The following is a 15432-nucleotide window of genomic DNA, read 5'->3' on the forward strand; positions in this document are numbered from 1 at the left end:
ATCCTCACAATAACTCTGGGAGATCTGGTCTATTATTATCCCTATTTTACAGTTGAAGAGACTGAGGTTAAGTGACATGCTTGGGGTTACACAGCCAGTGAGGGTCTGAGGTTGTCTGAGAAGGTAATCAAGGATAAAGGAGTAAATTAAAGCATAGAAAGAAAACAAATCATAAATTTGCCTGATAATATGTGGAAGTTGATAGAAAAATCTTTCTGGGGTTTTCTCACAGTTCTTAGAAAAGAATAGTCACTTTTTTGCCATTAAAAATTTTTTATTATTTACATATTACTGATTCATTTTTTTAAAAATTTGAATTTCAAATTCTCTCTCTCCTTCCAACTAATCCTTTACCCACTAAGTTGGGAATATGATATTAAATATGCATGAAGGCTAGGTATTTTCCAGGAATGAGAAGCCATGGTTCCTTTCTTTCTTTTTTTATATTGTATTCTATTTTTTTAATTACATGATATGAAAGATTTTCCATGTTCATTCACTTGTATATTTATGTTACCTACTTTTCTTCCACCCTCCCTTCCCCTCCTCCCCTCAGCATTAAACAGTCTAGTGAACATTGTACATGTACATTTGTGTTTAACATGTTTGCATAATGGTCATTTTGTGGACGATTTCCTTTTTTTTCTAATGCAGAGGATAACTGCTGAAGCTAACCTTCCCATAGTTGTGGTTTTTTCTCTTACTACAGATCAACTCTCTTGGCATAGTTCTTTAGTTCCACTGAAAGTTTCCAGTGGCCAATGATAATCCAGTCTGAAATTGTACAATGTCTGGCTAAGAAGAATGCTTTATAAGCTAACATGCAACTGCATCTTCCTTCACTCTTTCTGAAGTTGGGTTTATGAATACATGTAAAATAATTTCAAGGGTTCAATGACTACTGTACTGGATATCTCATGAGGTAAATTAGAGAGGCATTGAGGAAAGAGTAATAATGACTTTGGAGCCATAGGATTTAAATTCAAATCATCTCTCTTACACATCTCATCTGGGAGACCTTGGGCCAGTCACTTAATGTCTCTGGGCCCTATTTTCCTCAAATATAAAATTAGAGGGGTGGATCTGCCCTGAAGTTCTTTCAAGTTCTAGGTCTATGATCTAATAACTTTTTTGACCCAAAAGGGCATCAAAGATAAAGAAGAGGAAAAATGTGCAGGCAAATCTTTGAATTCTCAGACTAAATGATGCCATTCTACCTCAGATGCATCCTATCCTTGCAATGAATTATATCTTCACTTAAGTTTTCTTTGACTTTTTGTACTTTGATACTCTTTTCTACTTAATAGTTAACTCACAAAAGATGTGCCAATTCTCCTATCCCTCCTCCCACCATTTCTTCTTCTAATAAAAATTCTGTTTGCCAAATATTTCCACAGAATCCTACTAGTTGATAAGCCCTTGTCATTCCACCTATCGTGTTTCCTTGATCTCCTGGGTTTTCTAGAAACCTCCTGAAATCTTCTGAGACATTCTCAACTGCTGACTAAAGGTATTTTTTTCTTTAAAGTCTTTGCAAGTCAGGTGGGCAACATCAGCAACCTAATCCCAATATCCTTATTTCTTGTTCTAGTATCAAGAAAAGTAATTAAGCAGGGTTAGCTCTTACACAGAGGGAATGGGGAATAAATGATATTGGTAAAGAAAAAGTATTTGAATAAACCCAATTTTTATGAAGTGTAGGCTGAAACAGTTTTGCTTCTGTTTATGGGTCTGCTGATAGATTTAGAGAAATCTTAAAGGACATCTAGTCCAACTCTTCTACCTCAATGTTACATCTGAAGAAAATGAAGACCAGGGTCACATAGTCAATAAGTGTCAACAGTAAGATTTGAAACAGGTCTTTCTGATTCCAGGTTCAAGAGTCAAACCACTATATATACTGCCTGTCTAGTCCTCTGAGCCTCGCCACTAAATCATTTTCCTCTTTGTTTTAGCCTTCTCTAGCTATTCATTTAACCACAAATCTGGTGTGCACATTAAATGGGAAGGAAGTGGCAGAAAACAGGAAAGATAAGAATCACTGACTCCTGGGGCATTCCATTCATATATACATATAGCCAGGATTTGAACCATACTTTTGTTACCTTGAGTAAAGCTGAGTCCAATTCAAATCAATAAACATGTAGTGCCTACAAGATATAGCACACTATGTAGCCCTGGAGGCTTAAGGCAAAAATTTGACAGTCCCCAAGGAGCTTCCATTCTACAAGAAGGATACAGAATATACAAATATGTATAGGAAAAGAAAAACTGAGGAAGGGCAAGAGTACTCACAGTAGAGGGAAGAGTCACATGAGCTGAGCTTGCAAGGAAGATAAGGATTCAGAAAGGCAAAAATGAACAAAGGTGTGGGAACTAGGATTCTATGAATGCCTAAAGGAGGGAGATAGAACCTTGAATTCAGGAAGCAGTTATTAGTCCAGGTTGAATGGAATATAGAATAAGAGAAAGTATAAAATAATATGAGGAAAGTAGGTGGCAGTTAGATGAAGGTGGCCCTTATATACAAATCTTATTAATTTACATATTTTCCTCAAATTAATGAAGTCCCTGTGCATCTACTACAAACATCTGTGGGTGAACGTATTGACTGCGTCTGGAATTCTTTCTGACAAAATTCAAATACATTCTCTTGTTATAAGAGACACAGAATAAAGGAAGTAAAATTCAATTCATACAAATGATTGAAGTTGACAGCAGATATATAAATTACACTGTCAAAATTTTAAAATTTTCAGCAAAAGATGTTTCTGTCTCTATGTGTAGGAAGCTAGGAGAATATTGATTAACTAGCAGTCTAATTGTAGTTTTATAAACTGTTAAACTTTTGAGGGTGTCCTAGATTGGACATTGGAATTAAGTTCTCAAGGCAATTTTTAGTTTTCATTTTTACAATATTTTGAGTTCCAAATTTTTCTCACTTTCTCTCTTCCTTCTCTCCCCTCTTTTGAAAATGGTAGGCAATTTGATATAGGTTATACATGTATTACCATGTAAAACATTTTCATGTTAGTCTCAGTTATGAGAGAAGAGATAGATCAAAAGGGGAAAAACATGGAAAAGAATAAAGTATATGAAGAAAAATCCTTAGATCTGCAATCTGAGTTCATCACTTTTCTGTGAATAGCATTTTCCTTCATGAGAACTTTGATCTTGTCTTGGATTGTTGTGTTGCTGAGAAGAGCTGAGTCATTGGTCTATTGGTTGTCTATCATACATTGTTGCTGATTCTGTGTACAATGTTTTCTTGGTTCTATTCACTTCACTTTGCAACAGTTCACATACTTTACAGGTTTTTCTGAGATCTGCCTATTCATCATTACATTATTCTATTGCATTACTTCCTTATACAACACTCACCATTTGATGAGCATCCCTTCTAGTTCCATTATTTTGCTACCATGAAAAGAGCTGCTACAAATATTTTTGCACATATGGATCCTTTTCCTTTTTTTTGATCTCTTTGCAATAGAGATCTAGTAATGGCATTGCTGGATGAAAAGGTATGCACAGTTTTATTGCTCTTTGAGTATATTTCCAAATTACTCTTTAGAATGGTAGGATCAGTTCATAATTCCACTAACAGTGCATTAGTGTCTCAATTTTCTCACATTTTCTCCATATTTATAATTTTCTTTTTTTGATACATTAACCAATCAAATAGGTGTATAGTGGCATCTCAGAGTCATAATTTGCATTTCTCTAATCAATAATTAGAACTCTCCTTCAGATGCCTATAGACAACTTTAATTTCCTCATCTGAAAACTGCCTACTCATATCCTTTGACCATTTATCAATTGGGAAATTACTTGTATTTTTATAAAGTTGATTCAATTCTTTATATATTTGAGAAATGGAAACAGCAGAAATACTTGTTGTAAAGATTGTTTCCCAGTTTTCTACTTTCCTTCTAATCTTGGTGGCATTAGTTTTGTTTGTGCAAGGTTTTCAATATAATCAAAATTATCTATTTTACATTTTATAATGTTCTCTATCTCTTGATTAAACATGAATTTTTCCTTTCCTCATAACTATGACAGGTAGACTATTCTTTTAACTCTTCTAATTGGCTTATACTGGCATGCTTTATGTCTAAATCATGAGCCTGTTTTGACCTATCTTGATATATGCTAGTTTATACCTAGGTAGATGTTAATTTATACCTAATTTGTGTCCTATTGTTTTCCAGTTTTCTCAGCAGTTTTTATCAGTCAGTTCTTATTCCCAAAACTGAGGTCTTTGGGTTTCTTAATCACTATTTTACTATGATTTCTGTATTTTTGTATCTTTTTATAAAAAATTTTACTTATTTAAGGAAATGGGGGTAAGGGACTTGCCCAAGGTCACATAGCTTGACAATTAAGTGTCTGAGGCTGGATTTGACCTCAGGTCCTCCTGATTCCAGAGCCAGTGCTCTATTCACTGCACTACCTAGCTACCTACCCCTATGTCTTTGTAGCTTATCTATTCTGCTGATTCACTATTTTATTTCTTAGCTAATTTTGATGATTCCTGTTCTATAATACATTTTGAAATCTGGCATTGCTAGGCTACCTTGCTTTGTATTTTTCCATTAATTCCCTTGATATTCTTCTTTTGTTCTTCCAGATTAATTTTGTTGTTGCTTTTTCTAGCTGTATCAAATAATTTTTGATAGGTTGGTTGGCATGGTACTGAATAAGTAAGTTAGTTTAGGTAGAACTGCCATTTTTATTTTATATTGGCTCAGCCTATCCATGCACAGTTGATATTTTTCTAAGTTTTAAGATCTAACTTTATTTGTGTGAAAAGTGTTTTGCAATTGTGTTTCTATAGTTCCTGGGTTATTCTTGGCAGTATTTTTATTTAATTCCTTGCAGTTATTTTATTTTATTTATTTTATTGTATCTTATTTTTGAGGATTTTTTTGCAAGGCAATGGAATTAAGTGACTTGCCCAAGGTCACACAGCTAGGTAATTATTAAGTGACTGAGGCTGGATTTTAACTCAAGCCCTCCTCATTCCAAGGTTGGTGCTCTATCCACTGTTCCACCTAGCTGCCCCATGCAGTTATTTTAAATAGAATTTCTCTCTTTCTTTTGTGGCTAGGATTTGGTGGTCAAGTAAAGAAATGCTGATGAATTGTTTTGGTTTATCTTGTGTCCTATAACTTTGCTAAAATTATTGATTATTTCAAGTAGTTTTTAAATTGATTCTCTAGGGTCCCTAAGTATACTATCTATCATCTGCAAAGAGTGATAGTTGGGTTTCCTCATTGTCTATTTTAATTATTCAATTTCTTTTTCTTCTCTTATTGCTATAGTTAACATTTCTAGTACTATTTTGAATAATAGTGGGGATAATGGGCATCCTTGCATCCCACTGATCTTATTGGCAAGGCTGCTAGCTTATCTTCATCACAGATCATACTTGCTAAGAGTTTTAGATAGATGCTGCTTATCATATAAGGAAAACTCCCTTTGTTCTTATGTTCTCTCATGTTTTAATAGGAATGGAAACTTTATTTTATCCAAAGCTCTTTCAGTATTTTTTGGGATGATCATATGATTTGGGGGTGGGGTTGCTCTTGGTCAATTACATTGATAGCTTTCCTAATATTGCATAGTGTATAATTTTGGTGAGAAATTTCTATTGCCTTAATAGTATTTAGTTCAAAAATTTTGCATCAATATTCATTAGGAAATTGGTTCATAATTTTCTTATTCTGTTTTAACTCCTCCTGGTTTAGGTATAAGTACCAAATTTATGTCATAAAAGGAATTTTGCATGACTACTTCTTACCCTATTCTATTAACTCACTTTACATCTCCATTAAGAATGTGGATGTTTGGGACAGCTAGGTGGCACAGGGGCAGCTAGGTGGCACAGGGGCAGCTAGGTGGCACAGTGGATAGAGCACCAGCCCTGGAGTCAGGTGTGCCTGAGTTCAAATGTGGACTCGGACACTTAATGACTACCTAGCTGTGTGGCCTTGGGCAAACTACTAAACCCCATTTGCCTTGCAAAAACGTAAAAAAACAAAAACAAAAATAAAACATACAAAAAAAAAGAATGTGGATGCTCTCTGAGATACTACCTCACACCTCTCAGACTGGCCAAATGAACAGAAAGGACAATGATCAATGTTGGAAGGGATGTGGGAAATCTGGGATACTAATACATAATTGGTGGAGCTGTGGACTCATCCAACCTTTCTGGAGAGAAATTTGGAATTACACCAAAAAGGGGCAACAAAAATGTGCATACCCTTTGATTCAGCAATACCAATACTGGGTCTATACCTTGAAGAGATGAAGAAAAGGGGTAAAAACATCACTTGTACAAAAATATTCATAGCAGCCCTGTTTGTGGTGGCAAAGAATTGGAAATAAAGTTAATGTCCTTCAATTGGGGAATGGCTTAACCAACTGTGGTATATGTATGTCATGGAACACTCTTGTTCTATTAGAAACCAGGAGGGATGGGAATTCAGGGAAGCCTGGAGGGATTTGTATGAACTGATGCTAAGCAAGATGAGCAGAACCAGAAAAACATTATACACCCTAACAGCAACATGGGGGTAATGACAAACCTTGATGGACTTGCTCATTCTATCAGTACAACAATCAGGGATAATTTGGGGGTATCTGCAATGGAGAATACCATCTGTATCCAGAGAAAGAATCATGGAGTTTGAAAAAAGACCGAAGACTGCTACCTTTAATTTAGGGAGAAAAACCCTCTTACCTTATGATGTAATTCTTCTATCTCTTATACTTCATTTTTCTTCCTTAAGGTATTATTTATCTCTCATCACATTCAACTTAGATCAATGTATTCCATGGAAACAATGTAAAGGCTAACAGACTGCCTTGTGTGGTGGGGGGGGTAGGGGAGAAGGAAGATTAGGAGAAAAATTGTATAACTCAAAATAAACAAAATCTTAAAAAAAAAGAATGTGGATGCTATACAACTTGATGCACATATGTCTAGCACTGATATTGCTTTATGGTACCTTTTAGCAAGAGGTAGATTCCTTCCTTTTCTCCTTTTTTAGTTTTATCCATGAAGTTTTACCCTTTTTTTGAGATTATATTTATTTTGAGTTTTACAATTTTTCCCCCAATCTTCCTTCCCTCCCCCCCACAGAAGGCAGTTTGTTAGTCTTTACAATGTTTCCATGGTATACATTGATCTAAGTTGAATGTAATGAGAAAGAAATCATTTCCTTCTATTTGTTTATGTTGTAACAGAGAGTTCATCCCATTCACATTCAAAGTTATAATTGCTAACTCTTTATTGTCCTCCATACTATATTCCTTCTGTTTGTATTTTTCCCCTTTTTTCCGCTTTATCCATATTCTCCAGTATTTTGCTTCTGAATATTGCCACCTTCAGTGTTTGTCCTCCTAATGTCAACCCTCTCCCCTTTCTTTCCCCTTTCCCTTTTCCCCTTCTTCCCTCCCTTCCTTCTGTTAGTTCTCCTTTTTCTGCCCCTCCCCATCTCCACCCTTCCCTTTTCCCCTTATAATACTTGAAAGTAAGATAAGTTTCTTAACTTAACTTAACTGAATGTTTGTGTATGTTAACTTTAAGCCAATTCTGATGAGAGGAAGATTCAGATGGTTCTCATCTCCTCCCTTCTTCCCCTCTATTACAATAAGCCTTTTGTACCTCTTAATGTAATGAGATTTACCCCATTCAATCTCCTCCCTCTTCCCATCTCCTTACTGTCCTGCTTTTTAATCTTTCTGAGTCACAGAAAAGTCATGAGTGTTCATCACTTCTGGCTAAGTATATTCTCTCAAATAGAGTTAAAATCCTCAAGAGTTATAAGAACCTTTCTCCGAAGTGAGTATATAGCCAGTTTCATCTTATTGGATAGAAGTTTTTTTTTTCCTTTACCCCCACCTTTTTTTCCCTTTTCATATTTCTCTTGAGCCTCCTATTTGATGTCCAAATTTTCTATTAAGCTCTGCTCTTTTATCAGGAAATGTTGGAAGTCTCCCATTTTGTTAAATGTCCCATATTTTCCCCTAGAAGAAAAGGCTCAGTCTTGCTGGGTAGTGGATTCTGGACTGCAATCCAAGCTCCCTTGCTCTTCAGAATATCTCATTCCAGGCTCTTCAATCCTTTAAGGTTGATGCAGTCAGGTCTTATGCAATCCGTGCTGTGGCTCCTTGGTATCTAAATTGTTTCTGGATACTTGCAAGATTTTCTTTTTTAGCTAATAGTTCTGAAATTTTGTCACAGAATTCCTTGGTGTTTTCATTTTAGGATCTCTTTCAGAAGGGGAACGATGTATTCTTTCAATAACAATTTTGCCCTCTGGTTCCATGATATCAGGGCAATTTTCCATCACTAAATCCTGTAATATTAAGTTCAGGCTTTTTTTTCCTCTTCATTGTTTTCAGGAAGACCTATAATTCTCAAGTTGTCCCTTCTCAATCAGTTCTCAAGGTCAGTGGTTTTGCTGATGAGGTATTTTACATTTTCTTCTATTTTTTTTAATTTTATGGTTTTAACAGGCTCTTGCTGTCTCATGAAGTTATGAGTTTCCACAGACTCAATTCTTTTTTTTAGAGAATAATTTTCTTCAATTACCTTTTTCAACTCCTTTTCTAATTGGTCCATTCTATTTTTGAAAGAGTTTTCCATTGGAACAATTAGGGTTTAGAGAGAGTAGTTTTCTTTTTGCATTTGTCCAATTGTATTTTCCAATGATTTATTTTCTTGTTGCAAGGTGTTAATTTTCTCTCCCAAATCTTCCAATTGATTTTTAAACTCCTTCCTGATTTCTTCAAGGAAGCCTATCTGTGCTGGAGACCAGATCATATTCTCCTCAGAGGGTCTAGGTCTCTCTGAATTAGAGTGTTTTCCTTCTAAGAATTTTTCTATGAACCCTACTTTTCACTTGCCTTTCTTCATTTTCCTAAGGTCTTGTGTTGGGGGAGTGACTGGTTCACAGAGGTTTGGTATTGAGATCCTTAGAGGCTTTATTCACTGGGTTTAGTAACTCCAAGTGGGCTGGCCAGAAGACTATGTTTGCTCCTTTTCTCTTTTTAATAATCTATTTTTGTTTTTACTTTGCCTGAGATCAGTATTGCTTATCCTTGCTTTTTTTGTTTATCCTTTGTTTTTTTATTAAAGATTGTATTAATTTTGAGTTTTACAATTTTTCCCCTAATATTACTCCCCTTCCCCACCCCTCACAGAAAGCAATTTATCAGCCTTTACATTGTTTCCATGTCATACATTGATCCAAATTGAGTGTGATGAGAGAGAAATCATATCCTTAAGAAAGAAGCATGAAGTATAAGAGATGACAAGATCAGACAATAAGATATCAGGTATTTTTTTCTAAATTAAAGGAAATAGTCCTTGGACTTTATTCAAATGCCATGGTTCTTTCTCTGGATACAGATGGTATTCTCCATTGCAGATAACCCAAAATTGTCCCTGATTGTTGCACTGATGAAATGAGCGAGTCCATCAAGGTTGATCATCACCCCCATGTTGCTGTTAGGGTGTACAGTGTTTTTCTGGTTCTGCTCATCTCATTCAGCATCAGTTCATGCAAATCCCTCCAGGCTTCCCTAAATTTCCATCCCTTCTGGTTTCTAATAGAACAATAGTGTTGGGCACCCATGAGCGTGCACGTCGGCCCCGGGGGCCCCCCCCACCCCGCACAGCCACCATGCCCGGAGGGCTGCTGCTCGGAGAGGAGGCCCCCAACTTCGAGGCCTACGCCATGGCCGGCCGCATCCGCTTCCATGACTTCCTCGGGGACTCATGGGGCATTCTCTTCTCCCACCCTCGGGACTTCACTCCGGTGTGCACAACAGAGTTGGTCCAAGCTGCCAAACTGGCCCCAGACTTTGCCAAGCGCAATGTTAAGATGATCACTCTTTCTATTGACTCTTGTCCAAGACCATCTTGCCTGGAGTAAGGATATCAATGCATACAATGGTGATGAGCCCTTGGAGAAGCTGCCTTTCCCCATCATTGATGATCACAAACGGGACCTTGCCATCAAGTTGGGCATGTTAGACCCAGATGAGCGGGATGCGCAGGGCATGCCAGTGACAGCTCGAGTGGTATTTATTTTTGGCCCAGATAAGAAGTTGAAGCTATCTATCCTCTACCCTGCAACTACTGGCAGGAACTTTGATGAGATCCTCAGAGTGGTTGATTCCCTTCAATTGACAGCATACAAGAAGGTTGCTACTCCTGTTGACTGGAAATGTGGAGATAGTGTAATGGTTATTCCAACTATCTCTGAAGAGGAGGCTAAACAACTATTTCCTAAAGGGGTCTTCACCAAGGAGCTCCCTTCAGGCAAGAAATACCTACGGTACACCCCTCAGCCGTAGCTTCCTCCAGCAGGACCTGCTGGGGCTCCCTTGAAGATCTCTCCCAGAGGGGATTCCAGCCTGCCAATCAAGTCTTCTACAGTAATTGATTTAAACATCTTGGAGTGATGGAAAGTCAGGAGGAGTCTTTGGGCTGCTCTACTAATGTGTGGCTTGTTAAATGAAAAGGGCACTAAAAGTTACCTATGATTCCTCTCACTTGGGTCATTGAACTCACTTGTCATTCTGCTGACTTTCTCTGTTTGGGACTTAAACTGTGAGCTCTGTTGCAAGCTCCATCATCAGCCATAGTATCATTGGTATTTGGGGAAGGGGGTTACCTCGGAGCATTGCAGGAGTAGAATTTCTTTATCTGGCCTAGTAGACAAATCATTTCTTTTTCTAATTATCTACTTGAGGGAGGAGGCAGTTTAACATGTCTGGTTGTCTGATTTTGAGTTTCACCTCCCTAAGTTTATGACCATCAATTTGTAATCATTTAACTATTTCAGATAGTGGGGTTTTTTCCCTCAACTGTTGAGTGTTCTAAACATAGTTAGAAAAAATTTGGAGATTCTTATCTTTCTAACAGATAGGAGGAAAGCAGGATACAGTTCAAATATTTTTACTAGATTGAGCAAAAGAGCTTTCTAATTATGTTGCAGCCTGTGGATGAGACTGTGGAGAAAGAAACTGCACTGGTGGACAGTCATAATTAATGGGTGCCTTTTTAAACAAGTCATGTATTGGACATGGAAAACTGCTCTTAATTGTCATAATAAGATGAAAGTATGTATACTAGTGGGAAAGAGAGGGATAAAGATACTATTTCTTTATTACAAAATGATGTCTCTGCAGTGGATAATTTTCTGTTTTCTGATATTTTGCCTTTAAGGGAGCCACCAATAAAAGCTTTTTGAAACTAAAAAAAAAAAGAATAACAATAGTGTTCCATGATATGCATATATCACAGTTTACTAAGTCATTCCCTAATTGAAGGACATTTATTTTATTTCTAATTCTTTGCCACCATACACAGGGTTCCTTTTGAATATTTTTGTACAAGTGATGTTTTTACCCTTTTTCATCATCTCTTCAGGGTATAGACCCAGTATTGGTATTGCTGGATCAAAGGGTATGCACATTTTTGTTGCCCTTTGGGCATAGTTCCAAATTTCTCTCCAGAAAGGTTGGATGAATTCATAGATCCACCAATAATGTAATAGTGTCCCAGATTCCAACAATCCTTCCAACAATGATCATTATCCTTTCTGGTCATATTGGCCAGTCTGAGAGGTGTGAGGTAGTACCTCAGAGAAGCTTTAGTTTGCATTATTTAGAGCAATTTTTCATATGACTATGGATTGCTTTGATTTCCTCATCTATTAAGTTGCCTTTGCATATCCTTTGACCATTTGTCAATTGGGGAATGGCTTTTTTTAAAAAATATGACTCAGTTCTCTGTATATTTTAGAAATGAGTCCTTTCTCAGAAACATTAGTTATAAAGATTGTTTCCCAGTTTACTACATTTCTTTTTATCTTGGTTACAGTAGTTTTATCTGTGCAAAAGCAAAAGCAAAAAAAAATTTAATATAATCGAAATCATCTAGAATGTTTCTAGTGATGTTCTCCATCTCTTCCTTAGTCATAGACTGCTTCCCTTTCCATACATCTGACAGGTAAACTAGTCCTTGATCTTCTAATTTGCTTATAGTATTGTTTTTTATGCCTAAATCCTGTATCCATTTGGATCTTATCTTGGTATAGGGTGTGAGGTGTTGTTCTAATCTAAGTTTCTTCCATACTAACTTCCAATTTTCCCAGCAGTTTTTATCAAAGAGAGAGGTTTTATCCCAATAGCTGAACTCTTTGGGTTTATGAAACAACATATTATTATAATCATTTCCTGCTATTCCACCTACTCTATCCCACTGGTCCACCACTCTGTTTCTTAACCAATACCAGATAGTCTTGATGACTGATGCTCTAAAATATAATTTTAGATCAGGTATGGCTGGCTAAGCCCCCTTCTGTTGTACTTTTTTCATTAAATCCCTGTAAATTCTTGACTTTTTATTTCTCCATATGAATTTATTTTCAACTTTTTCTAACTCATTAATTTTTTGGAATTTTGATTGGTAGGGCACTAAACAGGTAGTTTAGTTTTGGTAGAATTGTCATTTTTATTATATTAACTCTACCTATCGATGAGCAGTTGATGTTTGCCCAGTTATTTAAATCTGATTTAATTTGTGTGAGAAGTGTTTTATAATTGTTTTCAAAAGGTTTTTGAGTCTGCCTTGGCAAATAGACTCCCAGGTATTTTATATTGTCTGAGATTAGTTTGACTGGGATTTCTCTTTCTAGCTCTTCCTGCTGTATCTTGCTAGTCATATATAGAAAAGTTGAGGAGTTGTGAGAGTTTATTTTATATCCTGCAACTTTGCTAAAATTGCCAATTGTTTCCAGGAGTTTTTTGGATAATTTCTTGCAATTCTCTAGGTATACCATCATGTCATCTGCAAAGAGTGAGAGTTTTTTTTCTTCCTTCCCAGTTCTAATTCCTTCGATTTCTTTTTTTTCTCGAATTGCTGAAGCTAACATTTCTAATTCTATATTGAATAGTAGTGGTGATAATGAGTACCTTTGTTTCACCTCTGATCATATTGGGAATGCTTCTAGCATCTCACCATTGAATATAATGCTTGTTGATGGTTTCAGATAGATACTGTTAATTATTCTCTGGAACAGTCCATTTATTCCTACACTCTCTAGTGCCTTTAGTAGGAATGGGTGCTGTATTTTGTCAAAAGCTTTTTCAGCATCTATTGATATGATCATATAATTTCTGATAGGTTTGTTGTTGATATAATTGATTATACTAACAGTTTTTCTAATATTGAACCAACCCTGAATTCCTGGGATGAATCCTACTTGGTCAAAATGTATTATCCCAGTAATAACTTTTTTTTTAGATTTTTGCAAGGCAGTGGGGTTAAGTGGCTTGCCCAAGCCCACCCAGCTAGGTAATTATTAACAGATTTGAACTCAGGTACTCCGGACTCCAAGCCCAGTGCTCTATCCACTGTGCCACCTAGCCACTCCAATAACTTATTTTGCTAAGATTTTGTTTAATATTTTTGCTTCTTTGAGTGAATCCCATAGGTTTTGGTATGTTGTTTGATTATTGTCATTATCTAGGATAAAATGACTAATTCTTTCTACAATTTGTTTTTTGATCCACTCATTCTTTAAAATGAGGTTATTCAGTTTCCAATTGGTTCTAGGTCTATATCTCCCCGGTCTAATATTGCATACGACTTTTATTGCATTGTGATCTGAGAAAGATGTATTCACTATTTCTGCCTTTCTGCAGTTGATCATTAGGCTTTTATGTCCTAGTACATGGTCAATTCTTGTATAAGTGCCATGTGCTGCAGAGAAAAATGTATATTCCTTTCTACCCCCATTCAATTTCCTCCATAAGTCTATCATATCTAGGCTTTCTAACAATCTATTTACCTCCTTAACTTCTTTCTTATTTTATGATTCAATTTATCTAGATCTGAGAGCAGGAGGTTGAAGTCTCCCACTAGTAGAGCTTTGCTGTCTATGTCTTCCTGTAGTTCTTTCAGCTTCTCCTCTAAAAATTTTGATGCTATCCCATTGGGTGCATATATATTCAGTATTGAAATCACTTTATTGTCTATGGTACCATTTAGGAGGATATAGTTTCCTTCCTTATCTCTTTTAATGCTATCTAGTTTTACAGCTGCTTTGTCTGAGATAAGGATTGCTACCCCTGCTTTTTTCACTTCAACTGAAGCAAAATATATTTTGCTCCAACCTTTTACCTTTATATGTATCTCTCTGCTTCAACTGAGTTTCTTGTAAGTAGCATATTGTAGGATTCTGGTTTTTAATCCACTCTGCTATTTGCTTATGTTTTTAAGGGAGAGTTCATCCCATTCATATTAAAAGTTATAATTACTAATTCTTTATTGCCCTTCATGCTATCTTCCTTCTGTTTGTATTTTTACCCTTTCCCCCCCTTATTCATATTCCCCATTGTTTTGTTTCTTAATGCCACCCCCTTCAGTGTGTTTTCCCTCCTATATCCACCCCCTCCCCTTTCTTTCCCTTTTCCCTTTTTTCCCTTTTCCCTTCCCTTCCTTTTGTTAGTTCCCCTTTTTTTCTCTCCTTCCCTTTCTCTGTCCCCCCCTCCCCTTTTCCCCTTTTAATACTTGAGAGGTTAGATGGTTTTTTAAGTTAACTGAGTATGTGTTTAAGTTAACTTCAAGACAAGTCTGATAAGAAGATTCAGGTGTTTCTCATCTCATCTCCTCCCTTCTTCCCCTCTATTACCATAGGTATTTTGTACCTCTTAGTGTAATGAGATTTACCCCATTCAATCCCCTCCCTCCTCCTGTCTCCTTCCTGTCCCTCTTTTTTAAAGAAGTAGTGTTTTTAAATCATTCTATTTGAGTTATAGAAAATTCTGAGTATCCATCACTGAGTAGATTCTATCTAATACAGTTACAATTCTTGAGAGTTTTTAGAGTCTTTCTCCCAAGTAGGGTTATAGCTAGTTTCATCCCATTGGATAGCAGTCTCATGGATAAGTCATGAGTGTCCATCACTTCTGGCTAGGTATATTCTCTCTGTTAGAGTTACAATTCTCAAGAATTATGAGAATCTTTTTCCCATGCTGGGATATAGCCAGTTTCAACTTATTGGACAGCATTTTTTTCTTTACCCCCCCCCCCCACCTTTTTTACCTTTTCATGTGTCTCTTGAACCTCCTGTTTGATGTCCAGATTTTCTATTTAGTTCTGGTCTTTTCATCAGGAATTTTTGGAATCTTCCATTTCATTAAATGTCCATCTTTTCCCCTGAAAAAGAAGGCACAGCTTTGTAGGATAGTGGATTCTTGCCTGCATTCCAAGCTCCCTTGCTCTTCAGAATATCTCATTCCTGGTCCTTTGATCCCTTAATGTTGATGCAGCCAGCTCCTGCATAATCCTTACTGTGGCTCCTTTAAATTGATCCTTTCTGGCTGCTTACAGGATTTTCTCCT

General features: G+C 36.5%; 2 protein-coding genes across 5 annotated transcripts in view; both read left to right on the plus strand.

Annotated features, from left to right (window-relative positions):
* The first annotated feature begins 1374 nt into the window (after positions 1 to 1374).
* LOC141502400 (acyl-coenzyme A synthetase ACSM1, mitochondrial-like) overlaps positions 1375 to 15432 on the plus strand; it is a 90624-nt gene continuing 76566 nt past the window's right edge. For 3 of the 4 annotated variants that reach the window (XM_074207121.1, XM_074207119.1, XM_074207123.1), the window contains exon 1: positions 1375 to 1510. The gene's annotated coding sequence lies outside the window, so the exon portion shown is untranslated. Of the gene's footprint in view, positions 1511 to 3246; positions 3525 to 15432 lie in introns of those variants that run through there. The other variant, XM_074207122.1, reaches the window with a different exon arrangement.
* LOC141502401 (peroxiredoxin-6-like) lies at positions 9699 to 10503 on the plus strand. The gene is given in 2 exon segments (XM_074207124.1): positions 9699 to 9923; positions 9925 to 10503. Coding segments are annotated over 2 exon segments (675 nt in total). The 3' UTR covers positions 10375 to 10503.

This window comes from Macrotis lagotis, chromosome X, assembly GCF_037893015.1.
Source record: "Macrotis lagotis isolate mMagLag1 chromosome X, bilby.v1.9.chrom.fasta, whole genome shotgun sequence".
NCBI classification, from domain to species: domain Eukaryota; kingdom Metazoa; phylum Chordata; class Mammalia; order Peramelemorphia; family Peramelidae; genus Macrotis; species Macrotis lagotis.